The 12,761-nt window shown below is 42.2% G+C and overlaps 1 protein-coding gene across 9 annotated transcripts in view; it reads right to left on the reverse strand.

The window, feature by feature from the left end:
• Positions 1–12,761, reverse strand: part of DAAM2 (dishevelled associated activator of morphogenesis 2) — a 206,209-nt gene that overhangs the window by 66,711 nt on the left and 126,737 nt on the right. For all 9 annotated transcript variants that reach the window (XM_083434416.1, XM_083434413.1, XM_083434415.1 and 6 more), the window contains 2 exons: positions 8,854–8,928; positions 4,317–4,411 (listed from right to left, as the gene is read on the reverse strand). In XM_083434416.1, coding sequence (XP_083290542.1) covers positions 4,317–4,411; positions 8,854–8,928 — 170 coding nt within the window. The remainder of the gene's footprint in view (positions 1–4,316; positions 4,412–8,853; positions 8,929–12,761) is intronic.

Below are 12,761 nucleotides of genomic sequence, written 5' to 3' on the forward strand. Positions count from 1 at the left end.
CTAGCTGGCGGAAGTGGTACATAAAGCCTGCCACAGTCTCCATGTGAAAAGTAGCACTGCTAGTAAAGGACGAGGCTGTGTAGAAGGCAGGATATTCCGGCCCTACCCACAGGCAAAGCAAAGTTTCCCAGTCTAGCTAAAGCAAAGATCCTTTACATGAGAAGGCAAGAACACCACTAACAAATCCTGGATCTCTGCCCTTCCTGAACTTGGCAACAGAATAAGCTTAATCTACCAGATAGAGCAGAGGTTATCAGAAGTGTGACAAGGCAAAACTCGGCCAAAATAAAGGATGCACTCCTCTGACCTTAAAAATAAAAAGAGGTTGGAAATATTTCTTGGCAACAGGTGGGGAAACTCGCTTTCTTGACACCTTTCCATTTTCTTTACAAAAGCTCCGTTGCAATCCCTCAAGGTCCTGCCTGTTCCCAACCAGAGCTTTTTTAATTTTCTTTTTCGCTTTACTCTGCCTCTCCAAGATCTATTGATGACTAACAGGAGCAACAGCACAGCTTTCCCATATGCTTCTAGCCTGATTTTTTTTTTAACCCCCGTTGTTTATGGCGGCAACTCACAGGGAAAATTTCACTTCCTTCCAATCGTTTCCTTCATTTTATTGTGGGTTTGTCCCTAAGCAATGTGGTAATTGGGCCAATCTGTTACTGTGCCTTAAAGCTGAAGCACACATAGTGTCTTATGTTGTATGATAGGTTTTTTCCCTAATTGAGGGGTGCATTCAGCTGCTGCTCTCAAAAGTTGATTCTATTATGACACTTACATCCCAAAGGGCCTGTTCACCATCCAGAGAGAAACCTTAGTCCAGAATGGAACTATGGTTCTCAGCATAAAGACAAAGTAACAAACTGAACCAGGCTGTACCATGTACCATGAACATGGCATCTCTTTAACTGCCAGGTCTGCTTCTTAAAAAGAATAAAGGGCTTCAGTGGGTGGGGAAGGAACACCCCCATCAAATAAATATGATGCAGCGTGGTCCATTTATTCCTTCGTCACTAAACCAAAATCAAGAATCAGCTGGATGTAGAGAACAGTTTGGGAACATTGGCTGAAAACTCAAAATGCAGAGAAGAGAGACTGCTTAAGGGTTTTAGCATCCTGTATGAAATACTAAACTCCACAGGGTTCCCATCACCCCCTACAATTTCTCCAGGGTTTTGAACCTCAACATGTCCACTGATGCACACATCCCATGCTCTTTCCAGTCCTCTTAACTTTTTCTCCCACAAATCCCAAAAGATCTTGGAAGCAGAATAGATTCTGCAGATGTGCTTGATTTGCTGCAATTATTCCAAGCACACAATTCAGATTTCCTCAGTACAAAGGTTGGCCACCTCTGGCATAAGATGCACAGTCCAAATTCTAATTAAGTCAGCAGGCCATATAAACTCTACCCAAAGTTAGCAATTATTATTGCGAGGATTTAGAGATGAACATGATGTGCAAAGCTTAGGCACCAATGAAACAGGCATGATTAGAAAATGAGCGTCGGGGTCAGGGATGGGAAACCTGTGATCTTTCAGATGGCTCAGCTTCCATCACTCCTGACCAATAGCCATTGCTGTCTGGGGCTGATGACAATGTCTGGGAGATCCCAAGTCTCCCCCGTCCCAATCTAGACACTGCTGTTGGTACCCCAGATTCCATCAGCTGGGTCACTTTGCAGCTTCTAAGTATACAGTGCTACTATCAAGGAAGCGCTGAAGGGACCCCAAACAGCAAGCTTTCTTCTTCAATTCCAAGCCTAGTATTTTGATGGCCTCTGCACGAAGCGGCTCACGAATGGGATCTGATGCAGCCACGGGTTTCTCCAGTGCAGCCTTCCCATTAAAGAGGGAACTGGCTCACTCATCAGTCACTGGCACACAGCCCACTTGGCAACTTACACATTGAGTCACTGGAAATTAGTTGAGACGGGGGGACTTAACTCAAAATTTAGCTTGGCTATAGCTACGAAGGAGAAGCGGGGGGAGAAGTACTTCGGGTTGTAGCCAGCGATTTAAGAGCAAAGACTTTATGTGACAGTTTGTGGGTGCTGGTGCTGACACTCATTAGGGCTGTTATAAACAGAGGAAATAAATGCCTGCTGTCGGGAGTAGCCAGCCAATGTAATGTTTGGGGGGGGGGAGCTGTCCTTGAGTGGAGAATTCCCATACCCCACTCCCACAGATTTCACAAAGAGGAGATTGTCTCTAAGAAAAAAATAGACTTTCCAAGAGTGATAGAATAGCATGGTGAATGGAGGCTGTGGAGGTGAGGTGACCCCATGCTTACTATAACAACAACAAGCAGCTGACTAATGGCCATTTGGTGCCATTAGTTACAAATGAAAAATCTTATTAATATTAAATAATAACAAGCAACAAGGGTAGTGCTGTAGCATCACTTTATATACAGAAGGTCCCAAAGTCAATCCCCACTATCTTCAGGCAGGGCTGGAATTGTCTCCTGTTTGGAACCCTGGAGAGCTGCTGCCAATCAGGGGAGAGAATACTGAGCTAGATAGACCAATGGCTTCTTTCTATGCTCCCTCCCTGCGAGAAGTGAGGTTACAGGGAACCAGGCAGAGGGCCTACTCGCGAGTGGCGCCTGCCCTGTGGAACGCCCTCCCACCAGGTGTCAAGGAAATAAGCAACTTTCTTACTTTTAAAAGATATTTGAAGGCAGCCCTGTTTAGGGAAGTTTTTAATGTCTGACGTTTTATTGTGCTTTTAATTTTATTTTGGGAGCTGCCCAGAGTGGCTGGGGAAACCCAGTCAGTTGGGCAGGGTATAAGTAAATTGTTGTTGTTGTTGTTGTTGTTGTTGTTGTTGTTGTTATCCTGTGATGTAGATTCTGCCTGTCCACTTTTTCTTTACAACTGTTTTGCTTACATAAATAATATTATGCTCCTTCCATCTCAGCAAACATGGTTATACCCCTTATTACCATTTTTTCCTTTATTACACCAGACAATTGGGATAGCTTCCAGGTTGTTGCTAAGCTGATTTTAACAGCACTTCATTAGTTACTGCAGCCTAACAAGATTGCAAACAGATTGTATTATATTTTACGCCCATTAATTTAGTAAACCTCTGGATTAGCCTGCTCTTTTATCACTTTACAATCCTATCAAATATGAATGAAGTCTGCACTTGATCAGGGAAGACAGGGAGCCCACCTGTTAACCGCCAAACAAGGGAGCATGTTCACCATTTAGAATAACTGCCAAGAATACAATATGAATTGCAAATATACGTATAAAAGAATATAATGTTTTGCTGGTAATTCTAGGCACAGAGTTTCACAAAGTGTGATTTGCAAACTACTAGAATATTGACAGGGAGAAACTTAGTCCGTGACTGCTGTTGGCCCAGGTGCCTTGAATTGGAGATTAAGCAATACGAAGAAAAGGAATATGTATGAAGTAAGGGGAGAAGTGGTACAGCAGGTTATCCAAAGGAGTAGGATGGAGGAATAAACCATTTTAATATATAAGGAATTTGGTAGTTGCCACATTATCGAGTTTTGTTCACATCAGAATGCCTCTTGCATCAAGTGCTCATTTATACCCAAGCCCCTCATGCATTTGTTGGGTTAAAAAAAAATCCCAGTTAATAAGATGCAAAATTATACACCAAAAAATGTATATAAAAGGCTGCATCCAATGTTTGTCATGCTCAAAGGAGACCCACTAAAGTTAATAGGCACAAGTAGCATGAGTTCATTCATTTCATTAGGTCTATCATCATTTTATGAGTATAAACACCGAAGTATTTTGACAGTCATGTGCATTGTTTTATGTATCTGTTCCTGTGCTGGTGTCTTTCGGAAACATGGAATTTATCTGTGTATAATATTATACTGGAATAATGAATATACTATGTGATAATTGCTTGCATTTTTTAGTGGAACTCTTTTCCATCAAGATCATTGTGACCTTGGGCCACAAATTGCACATCCGATGGTTCAGAGGGAAGGTTGACATGGAAGATCTAGCAGGTTCAAAAAGGAAGAAGCTTATGATGACGACATGTGGTTTAAGAATCACTGCCATATTTTAGATCCAGAGGAAAGTTGGCAGGTTTGAATGTAGCCGTGCAGATTCCCTGAGCTTCCCCCATCCCTTCAACAGTTCCATACTGGTTAACCTCAGAGAGAAAAGAACTTTTCTCCACAGTCATGACAACTACACTCCCTCTGTGATTTTAGAGAACCAAATTAAGAGAACAGTCAAAACACTATACTTCTCCATGTTAGCTGATCTCAGCTCATGGCCCAAGAAGTGTGTGGTGTGGGGAGAGAGGATGGATAATTACCTCATGGGCTGAGTCCTCAGAGCTGTCTTCAAGTCTTCAACTATTTTATTCCTCATTTCCGTTTCTTCTTCATCAAATGCATACAAGGTCTGCATCTGTTTGGACGAGGCAAAGAAACAGTGACAAATCCAGCACTGGACGAAAGTTCAGAGAAATCTGAGGCTACTGAGCAACTCAGGATTCATCCATGAGAGCTTTTTGCCAAACTAAACTGGAGATGCTGCTGGGAAGCTCACCAAGAAAGCACAGTCTTCACCAGAAACAAAGCTGGGTAAAAATGAGCTTCTGCCTAAGGATGTCTTTAAGTGCAAAGTTGTTGCTTTTAACCAAATGGACACTGTGGGGTGGCTGATATGGATCAGAATTCCAGTGTGGGAATTTTAATTTCCTTCTACCCCACCACCCAAGGTCCTGATTCAGTTTGTGCCTCCAGAATAAACAATTTAGATAAGGGGAAGACTCCCATGCACTTTACTTAGGAGCTTTCACCCCTCTGCAAACACCAAAATGGGATCCCCAGCACAGATTAGGACCACAGTAGGGAAAATCCCCTAACCTCCTATAACTAGGATCCCAAACTGGATCAGGCACCTAGCTTGCAATGAGGTAGGCAAAAATCACAGGACCAGAGCCAATTTGCCAAGTGGGAAAATTACTGCCCGGCTCAGAATAGGGCAGCCAATGAAGTCTATAGCAAGGTCATGCATACACAAAGTCAATATCTGAGGGAAGGAGATCTGGTGATGAATTTAGTGAGGAGGCAGACCTCAATTTATTCCCCAAGCATGGACCCAAGGGCGCATGGACCCACAGGCACAGTTGGCTCCGCCCCTGGGGAGGGCCTGCACAGTAGCCTGTCTGCGATTGGCCAATTTGGAGTCCTGGCTGGTGTGTGACTCCACAGGCCAAGCCATGCTGGCCAGGCCTTTCACCCCGGCACCAATGCTAAGAGCTGGATTGCGAAGAGGACAGGGCCAGGCAGCAACACCTCCTGACCATTTAGGGTAAGCTGACTTTTTAAAACAACAACAAGAAGAAGAACCATGTGCTTAGGAGCATAGAAACAGAGCTAAAGTATCATTTGGTTTGGCCCTAACTAAAGCTGCAATCCTAAGAGTGGTTACTGTATTAGGTTAAAAGAAAATCACAAAGGAATGGAAGCCCTGTTGAATTCAACTCATTTCTGAGTAAATCTGCTTAACACATCTTGTTTTTCACTTTGGGTCCATTTTGAATGAATATACTGTGATGAAAGCTAAGGCGAGCTTGAAGAAACAGCCATGCTCCGTCCTTCCAAGGCACTTATAATAACATCTTACAAACAGCGAAGTCTTTCATGCAGTGTTCAGCACAAATCAGATAAAATCTCACTTTCCTTGGAGAGCCTCTTTGCCCCACTCCCCGTTTCTCCACAAGCCCTTCTGTGTCACTTTGTGTTTGCAATTCATGCCATGCCAACACATGTCAAATCTTCAGGGTGGTCAGTTGATGAAGCAATGTGACTCTTCTACACTCTGCAGCTGGCACAGGGAACTGGATTTAACTCCAGGGAGATACATACACTGATTCATGCTAAAGTCAAATCCGCTCAGTTAAACGGAGCAAGCCTCCTCCTCTTCTAAGGGAGAGCAACTGATAGAAAACAAGGAAATAATGTTTGTGCCGGCATCCCTGCCACAAAGCCAGAAACAAAACAAAACTGAAGCATTCTAGCATGTCACATGACCTGTGGCCCTCCAGCTTCCAACATCCTTGTCCAACAGCCATGGTGTCTGGGGCTGATGGGAGTTGGAATCCAGCAAAATCTGTGGGCCACAGGTTCCCTATTCCTGTCCTAGAGAATCATGCTTATTTGGGGGAAAGATGCAGCCTCAATGACAGGTTCCTCAGAATGTGATCTGGAGCTAAACGTGTATTCCTTTCTGCAGTGGCTTATCAGCATCCTCTTTTTTTCTGCAGCGCCAGGGAAGGGGGTTGACCCACCAGTGCCCACTTTTGAAACATATACTGAATTTTATTATCCCTATGATTTAGGGTGCCATGAGTATACAACTAGAGCTTGGTTGAAATTGAAGGATTCCTGAATCCAAAACGAAACAGAGCCAAATAATCCCAGCATTGTGGGATAATTATAGACAATTAGAAGCTGCTCCCAGCAAAAACTTCTTCTCACTCCTACACAGTCTTCTCACTCCACAATTGTTTCACCATGAAGTCATTTCATTGTGTGATCACATGACTGCTCTGTCATGACAGTCATGTGACCACACAACGAAATGACTTCATGGCAATTTATATGCAAATAACTAAAAAAGAATAAAACCCTCACATAGTGACTTTGTCACCTTAGCTTTCTAGGGGTGGTGCTTACCTGACACCACTTCGATGGGGATTGCTAAAATCACCCTATCAAAGACAGAGTGTGGTAGGTAGGCAGTCTACACAACGTCTGCAGCTAGCACTAGCAGGCAGGAGCAGCACCATCATCATAACCAATAATATTTATATACGGCTTAATAGGCAAAATCCCTAAGCAATCTATATAAAACCCAGTAAGATTGGAAAAGGGAGGTGTATATACAACATCTGAAACCCACAATGGAAAGAAATGCATCCGTGAAAACAGAGAAGCCATCTCTAAAACATGAAGTTAAATATCAATGATCTTACGAGTCATGGAATGCTTGCTTTAAAAGATGGGTCTTTAGGAGGTGTCTCAACCCTGTCCAGACAGGGGAGGTTGGCATATCAGTCAAAGCTGATGGAAGACACTCCACATCACTGAGCCCACTTCAGCCTCAAATGACAGTGAGGGATCCAGAAGTATCCCCAAGATACACATCTGCCCCATCAGATGGAGAGCAACCCCATCTACATCTCAGAGCATATTGCAGACTCATCACCATCTAGATCTGCTATCTCCTCATTCCTTTTAATCTGCCTGCACCATAATTTGAACTGCAATTCTATACACCCTCACCTGAGAGTAAATCTCACTGAACCCAATGAGACTTGCTTCTGAGCAGGCACACATAGGATTACACTGTTCTGTCTTTTTCCCTCCGTTCCCTATCATTAATAGTGGGGCAGAGAGAAGCAAACGAAAATGACCCAAGTAGATTTAGCGTCCATCTCTGAGATGTGCTGAAAGACATATTTTCTTTTCTGCTCTATAAAGCTCTTGTGCTGCAAGCAAATCATTTCCAAACCATGAAAAATAAATGTGTAACAGCTGTATTGATGACCTCTGACACACACACACACACCCTCTTTTAAACGCCATGTGCTCAAGATAGCTGTGGCTCTAAAGAGCTACTTCTGAAGCTATCATTCATTTGCAAACCATATATATCGGAGTGCCGATGTTGACAAGCTTCCAAAAGCAACATGGGGGTGTAAAGGTAACTTTTCTGTTCCACAGGAAAGCAGGGAATGGGTTTATTTGGGTTGCTAAGCTTAGACGACTGAAGACAGAAAGCAGAATGTCTAAGCGTTCACGTGCTCATGTTGTTGGGAGAGAGGGAAAGAAATGAGGGAAGCAAAGGGCAACCATTTCCATATAAGCACCCATTGGTGCCAAGATCCATTCCAGTGGATTACCATGTGGATGGCACATCTTGGCTGGGCCCACTTCAACCATGGCTCCATGTTGCAGTGAGAGGGCAAGGAGGGAATAATACCAGAACAGCCAGAAGGGCTATAAGCTGGGTGGTAGAGTATGTGTTCTGAATGCAAAAGGTCCCAAATTCAGTCTCCAGCATCTTCAGGTAGGACTGGAAGAGACTCTTGCATTAAATGCTGGAGAGTCCCTGCCAATCAGTGGAGGCAGTACTGAGCTAAATGAACCAATGCTCTGACTCAGTATAAGGCAGCTGCCTACATTCCAATCAAAGATAAATTTTTAGAAGGAGGCCTAATATTGTTTTTCCATTGGCTAGCCACTCATTGGCACGAACACTGCAAGGTGGAAACAAGTTCACTTCTTAGTAAACTACTGGGTAGAATATTGCCTGCACACTTTTCCTTCTTATCTCCACCAGTGCTATTTGTCTAGAAAAAGAGGTGCCAGAACTCACTATGAATTCCTCCCTTGTTCTCTTATAATGGCAATGGTGCCCACCTGAGAAGTGCCAGAACTGAGTTCCAGTGAGTTCCTGCTGAAAAAAGCCCTGATTTCCACAAGTGGTTTAATGTTTATGGTGGTTCAGGGTGGTTTTGACTCAGAGTAGACCTACTGAAACGAATGGGCCTAACTTAGCCACATAGTAATGGATCTACTCTTATAGTTAGTTGAATGTTACCATTATTGTAAATTAAACACATAAATTAATTAAAGAAAATAGAGACATACTCTACTGTTCACAAAGGAAAATTCAGGAAAGGGGTCTAGAATATCTCTGAGAAGTCAGACCCTACCACAATAAGGGAGTGGGGGAAACTGATACGACAGTGCCTCTAACCCACTATGTCAGAATAGTCAAGGCAACCGTATTCTCAGAGAAAGCAACTTTTCGACAGTATGCCGAAAGGTACTTACTGCAGCCATGGAGTTGATGCGGTCAATGTAATAGTCTGGCCAACTTGTAGCAAGCTTATTAGGGTCTTCTTGCTCCTGAAAAGAGAAAATCAAAATTATATGAGATATATAAGAGATTGCCACAATCATCATCATCATCCAAGCTATTTTCTTTCTGCACCATACTTAATTTTACACACCTCTGCCATGTCATCTGCTAAATTTACTTATCCCAACCATTGTACTTTTTCCTCACAGGGCAAGTTGCTCCAACTTGTTTAAAATTTTGGTTGCGCTTTGGTGAACTTTTCAGAGCTATACAGCATCCCTTTCAAACTGTGGTAACCAGAACTGTACACAATGTTCTCAACCACAGATTTGTGTAATGACATTTTATTACTGGCAATTTTATTTTCAACCCCTTTCCTAAAGATTTCTAACATGGATTTTCCCTTTCCAGAGCTGTCACACACTGGGTTGTCATTTTCACTGAGGTATCCATCATGACTTCATCTGAGATATGTTTCCTGATCATCATCACTGCCAGCAGTTCAAACCCTATACAGTGGTATCTCGGGTTACAGACGCTTCAGGTTACAGACTCCGCTATCCCAGAAATAGTACCTCTGGTTAAGAACTTTGCTTCAGGATGAGAACATAAATTGCGTGGGGGCAGCGGGAGGCCCCATTAGCTAAAGTGGGACCTCAGATTAAGAACAGTTTCAGGTTAAGAACGGACCTCCAGAACGAATTAAGTTCTTAACTCGAGGTACCACTGTAAGAGCATATGTTAGGATATTTTACCCAGAATTTGCATCACTTTACACTTGTTTACACTGCATTGCATTTGCCGTTTTAATGCTAACAAACCATGATCTCCAAGTCAGACGTTATGCTGAGCTAGATACTGTAGTTTGCTTCTCCCTTATGAATATTATTTGCAACTTGTCTCCAGGGTTTTACTTGTGTTCAAGTGAACCTGAGTAGAAGCACCCTGCACTCCTCTTCCATTTAAGACAGGAAGGTTGGGGCTGATGCCCACTGAGATGCAGGGCTTCTAAGCATGTCCCTGATCCTGTCCACACTTTTAAACATCGCAAGTTCAAGCAAATGGCTAAACAGAGCTCTTCCAATTTCCTTGTTTCCACTAGCAAGTAACAATAAGGTACCACAGTGCCATGAGTAAATGGCAGCCCTTTCTTTGCTTAAAGGGAGGAGAGGGTTAGATGAGCAGTTTGTGTCTGCTTCATGGAGCTGCAACATTTCCAGTCACTGGGATGCTTCCTCCCATGAGATGCCTCCCTACAGAGGCAAACTTACGTACTGGGGGTTATGTTAGGAAGAATAACTACAGAAAACTGCTGTTTGTGCACATCAGGCATATCTATCTTCAGTTCATAGCAGAAACACACAATACAAAGTTGATAACCAGTGCATTACTTTTAGATAATACTGTAATCGTATCATGACTCGAATACAAGAACAGACACAGAGAGCTAATCTATGCCTACTTAAATAAAGGTCATTCCAAAGAGGGCTATGCTTATATGGAATCTCATTTATAAATGATTGAGGTAGAGAAAGCTTTTAAATTTATCCTCTCTTTTCTTTTCCACCAGTTTTCATGTATTAACTATCAATCATATTGTGAGTCTAGTCTAAGGATTTGCCACTATTTTTTTATCCCTGTTTTCAGGGGAGGGGGAGCTAGGTTGGTCTTGTGTCCTATTTTACAGTCCTCTACTTGGAAGGGCTGTCAAAGGACAGTTCTCTATTTTAGAGGCAAAGTGTGATTTAAAGATAAGGAACAACACAAAGGGGGAGCAGGAACCTTGAAGTTGCCCCTCCATAGTTAGCAGCGCCTGCTGTCTTCCCCACTATGTGTTGAGTCCTAGAGGCAATTACTATTTTTTAATTTGCATCTATACATATCAGGTTTACCTTTAAATTTGCATCTATACATATCAAATGCAATCAAATCTATACATATCAAATGCAAGTTTTATGCAGATCTGCGTCTTCCTTTTTCCTCTGAGAAACATGAGAATTATTATTATTATTATTATTATTATTATTATTATTATTATTAAAAGTTGTTTTTCTAAATATCAGTCCTGAATACAAATTGGATGTAGATATTTCTCACACCCATTTCCCTGTATCCACTTCCAGACTTTAGTTTTTACTGAATACAAGGAGCTGAAATAATCACAAGGGTGATTTTGTTCTAAGTGTCAAAACATTTTACTACTTCAACCTTTATTCTAGTAAGCTTACGAAGTGTGTGAGAAATGGGTTAAGACAATATTGACCAGCTACTATTCAAATAAGCTCTTCTATCTACAGCAAATGCAGGAAACCCCTTTTTACGTCCACCAAAGCCATTCTTGCAGACACAAGAGTTTGGGATGTATTTGAGATACAATTATTCATACCATTTGATAATGGCTCATCTCACCTCTCCTCTTAGCCAGCTGCTGGGTGAACATTTATAAGAATCAGAATTTGTCTGGAGAGGCCCACAATTTACTGCTCTCTGGGGGAAGGGCACTGTTTCCATTTAAACACAAAACACAAAACTGAGTATTTCGGAACCTGGATCAGCAAGGAAACTCTTGTGTCAGATGACTGCAAGACAACTTAGTATGAGTGTTGGAGAGGAGAGCTTTCGTGTACCAGGAGATGCAAAAGGAACACATTGGCCCAACTCTCTAAAGCTCAACAACTTTTGGGGTGTCCTGGTTTTTACTTTTTAAAATATGGCAACCCTATAATATATGGAAACAATTACCCAGCTACAGGAGCAGGGCATGAATGGAATATATTATAGAAAAGCCTACTTTAAACTCCCACTGAATAGTGTAAATATTAAATTTAAAAACAGATGGCAATCTGGAGTATTTCATAAGCAGCTGTCTCATTCTTCCCAATGCAACAACACTATAATCAATATGAGAACCATCTTCCAATTCCAGACGACTGCAATGCAGTCAACATATATTTTAAGTACAGAAGCTAACTGTCTTCAATAGCCCCCCTTCCAACATGGAACATGGAACCTGGGAGATTCAACAGTCTTCAGTGAGTGTTTAAAAGAAGCAGTGGGGTTTTTTGTATTTGTGATGGTACTCACTGGCATGGAGTACTATCACCTCTTTTTGGTTGCACATGGCACATATGTTGTGGTGGCACATATGTTTTATCAAGATATGAGTACCAGCATCCCAGTACCAGCACTGGAAACAAGAAACCAAACAGAAGTCGGTCTATTCAATGGGTATTTATGGATTCTCCGTTAAGTCCATCTAAACATCAGGAAGAACTTTCTGGCAGTAAGAGCTGTTTGACAATGGTAGACTCTCCTTCCTTGGATGTTTTTAAGCAGTGGTTGGATGGCCATCTGTCATGGATGCTTTAGTTAGATTTGACTAGACCAGACCATGCTTTGTTTTATTTTTTGGGGGAAGGAGTAGGATGACGGATTTGAGGCTAGTGTTTGTTTGAAAACCAGATTTCTTTAGGCTGAATTCAACAACGAAAACAACTTTTAAGCAGCTGCTGCATTGCTTGGCCCAGTTCTGCAAGGTCTGATTTAGTTTCTCTCTCCCCACCCCCCTCAAATCTATGAAATATGGAACATTCTTCAAACTAAGGGATGCTCGCCTCATTGGGCTGTGATCAATTATACTTCTACTGGCTGGCGTTCTCTGATTAATGTGCAAAATATGTACAGCCTCTTCCCCCTAAGCTATAGGACACAATATACATTTATAACTGAAGCTTGAAACAAATTCAAGATTTTCCAGACTTCTTTCTTACTCTTTTTCTCTCTCACACATACAGTATATACAACTCCTAAGGCAGGCAAGTCACAAGAGCCTACAGTTTTGAAACAGGACAGACCAAATGGTCCAAGTTAATCAGTGGGG

This window comes from Podarcis tiliguerta (assembly GCF_965153285.1).
Source record: "Podarcis tiliguerta genome assembly, chromosome: 3".
Taxonomy (NCBI): domain Eukaryota; kingdom Metazoa; phylum Chordata; class Lepidosauria; order Squamata; family Lacertidae; genus Podarcis; species Podarcis tiliguerta.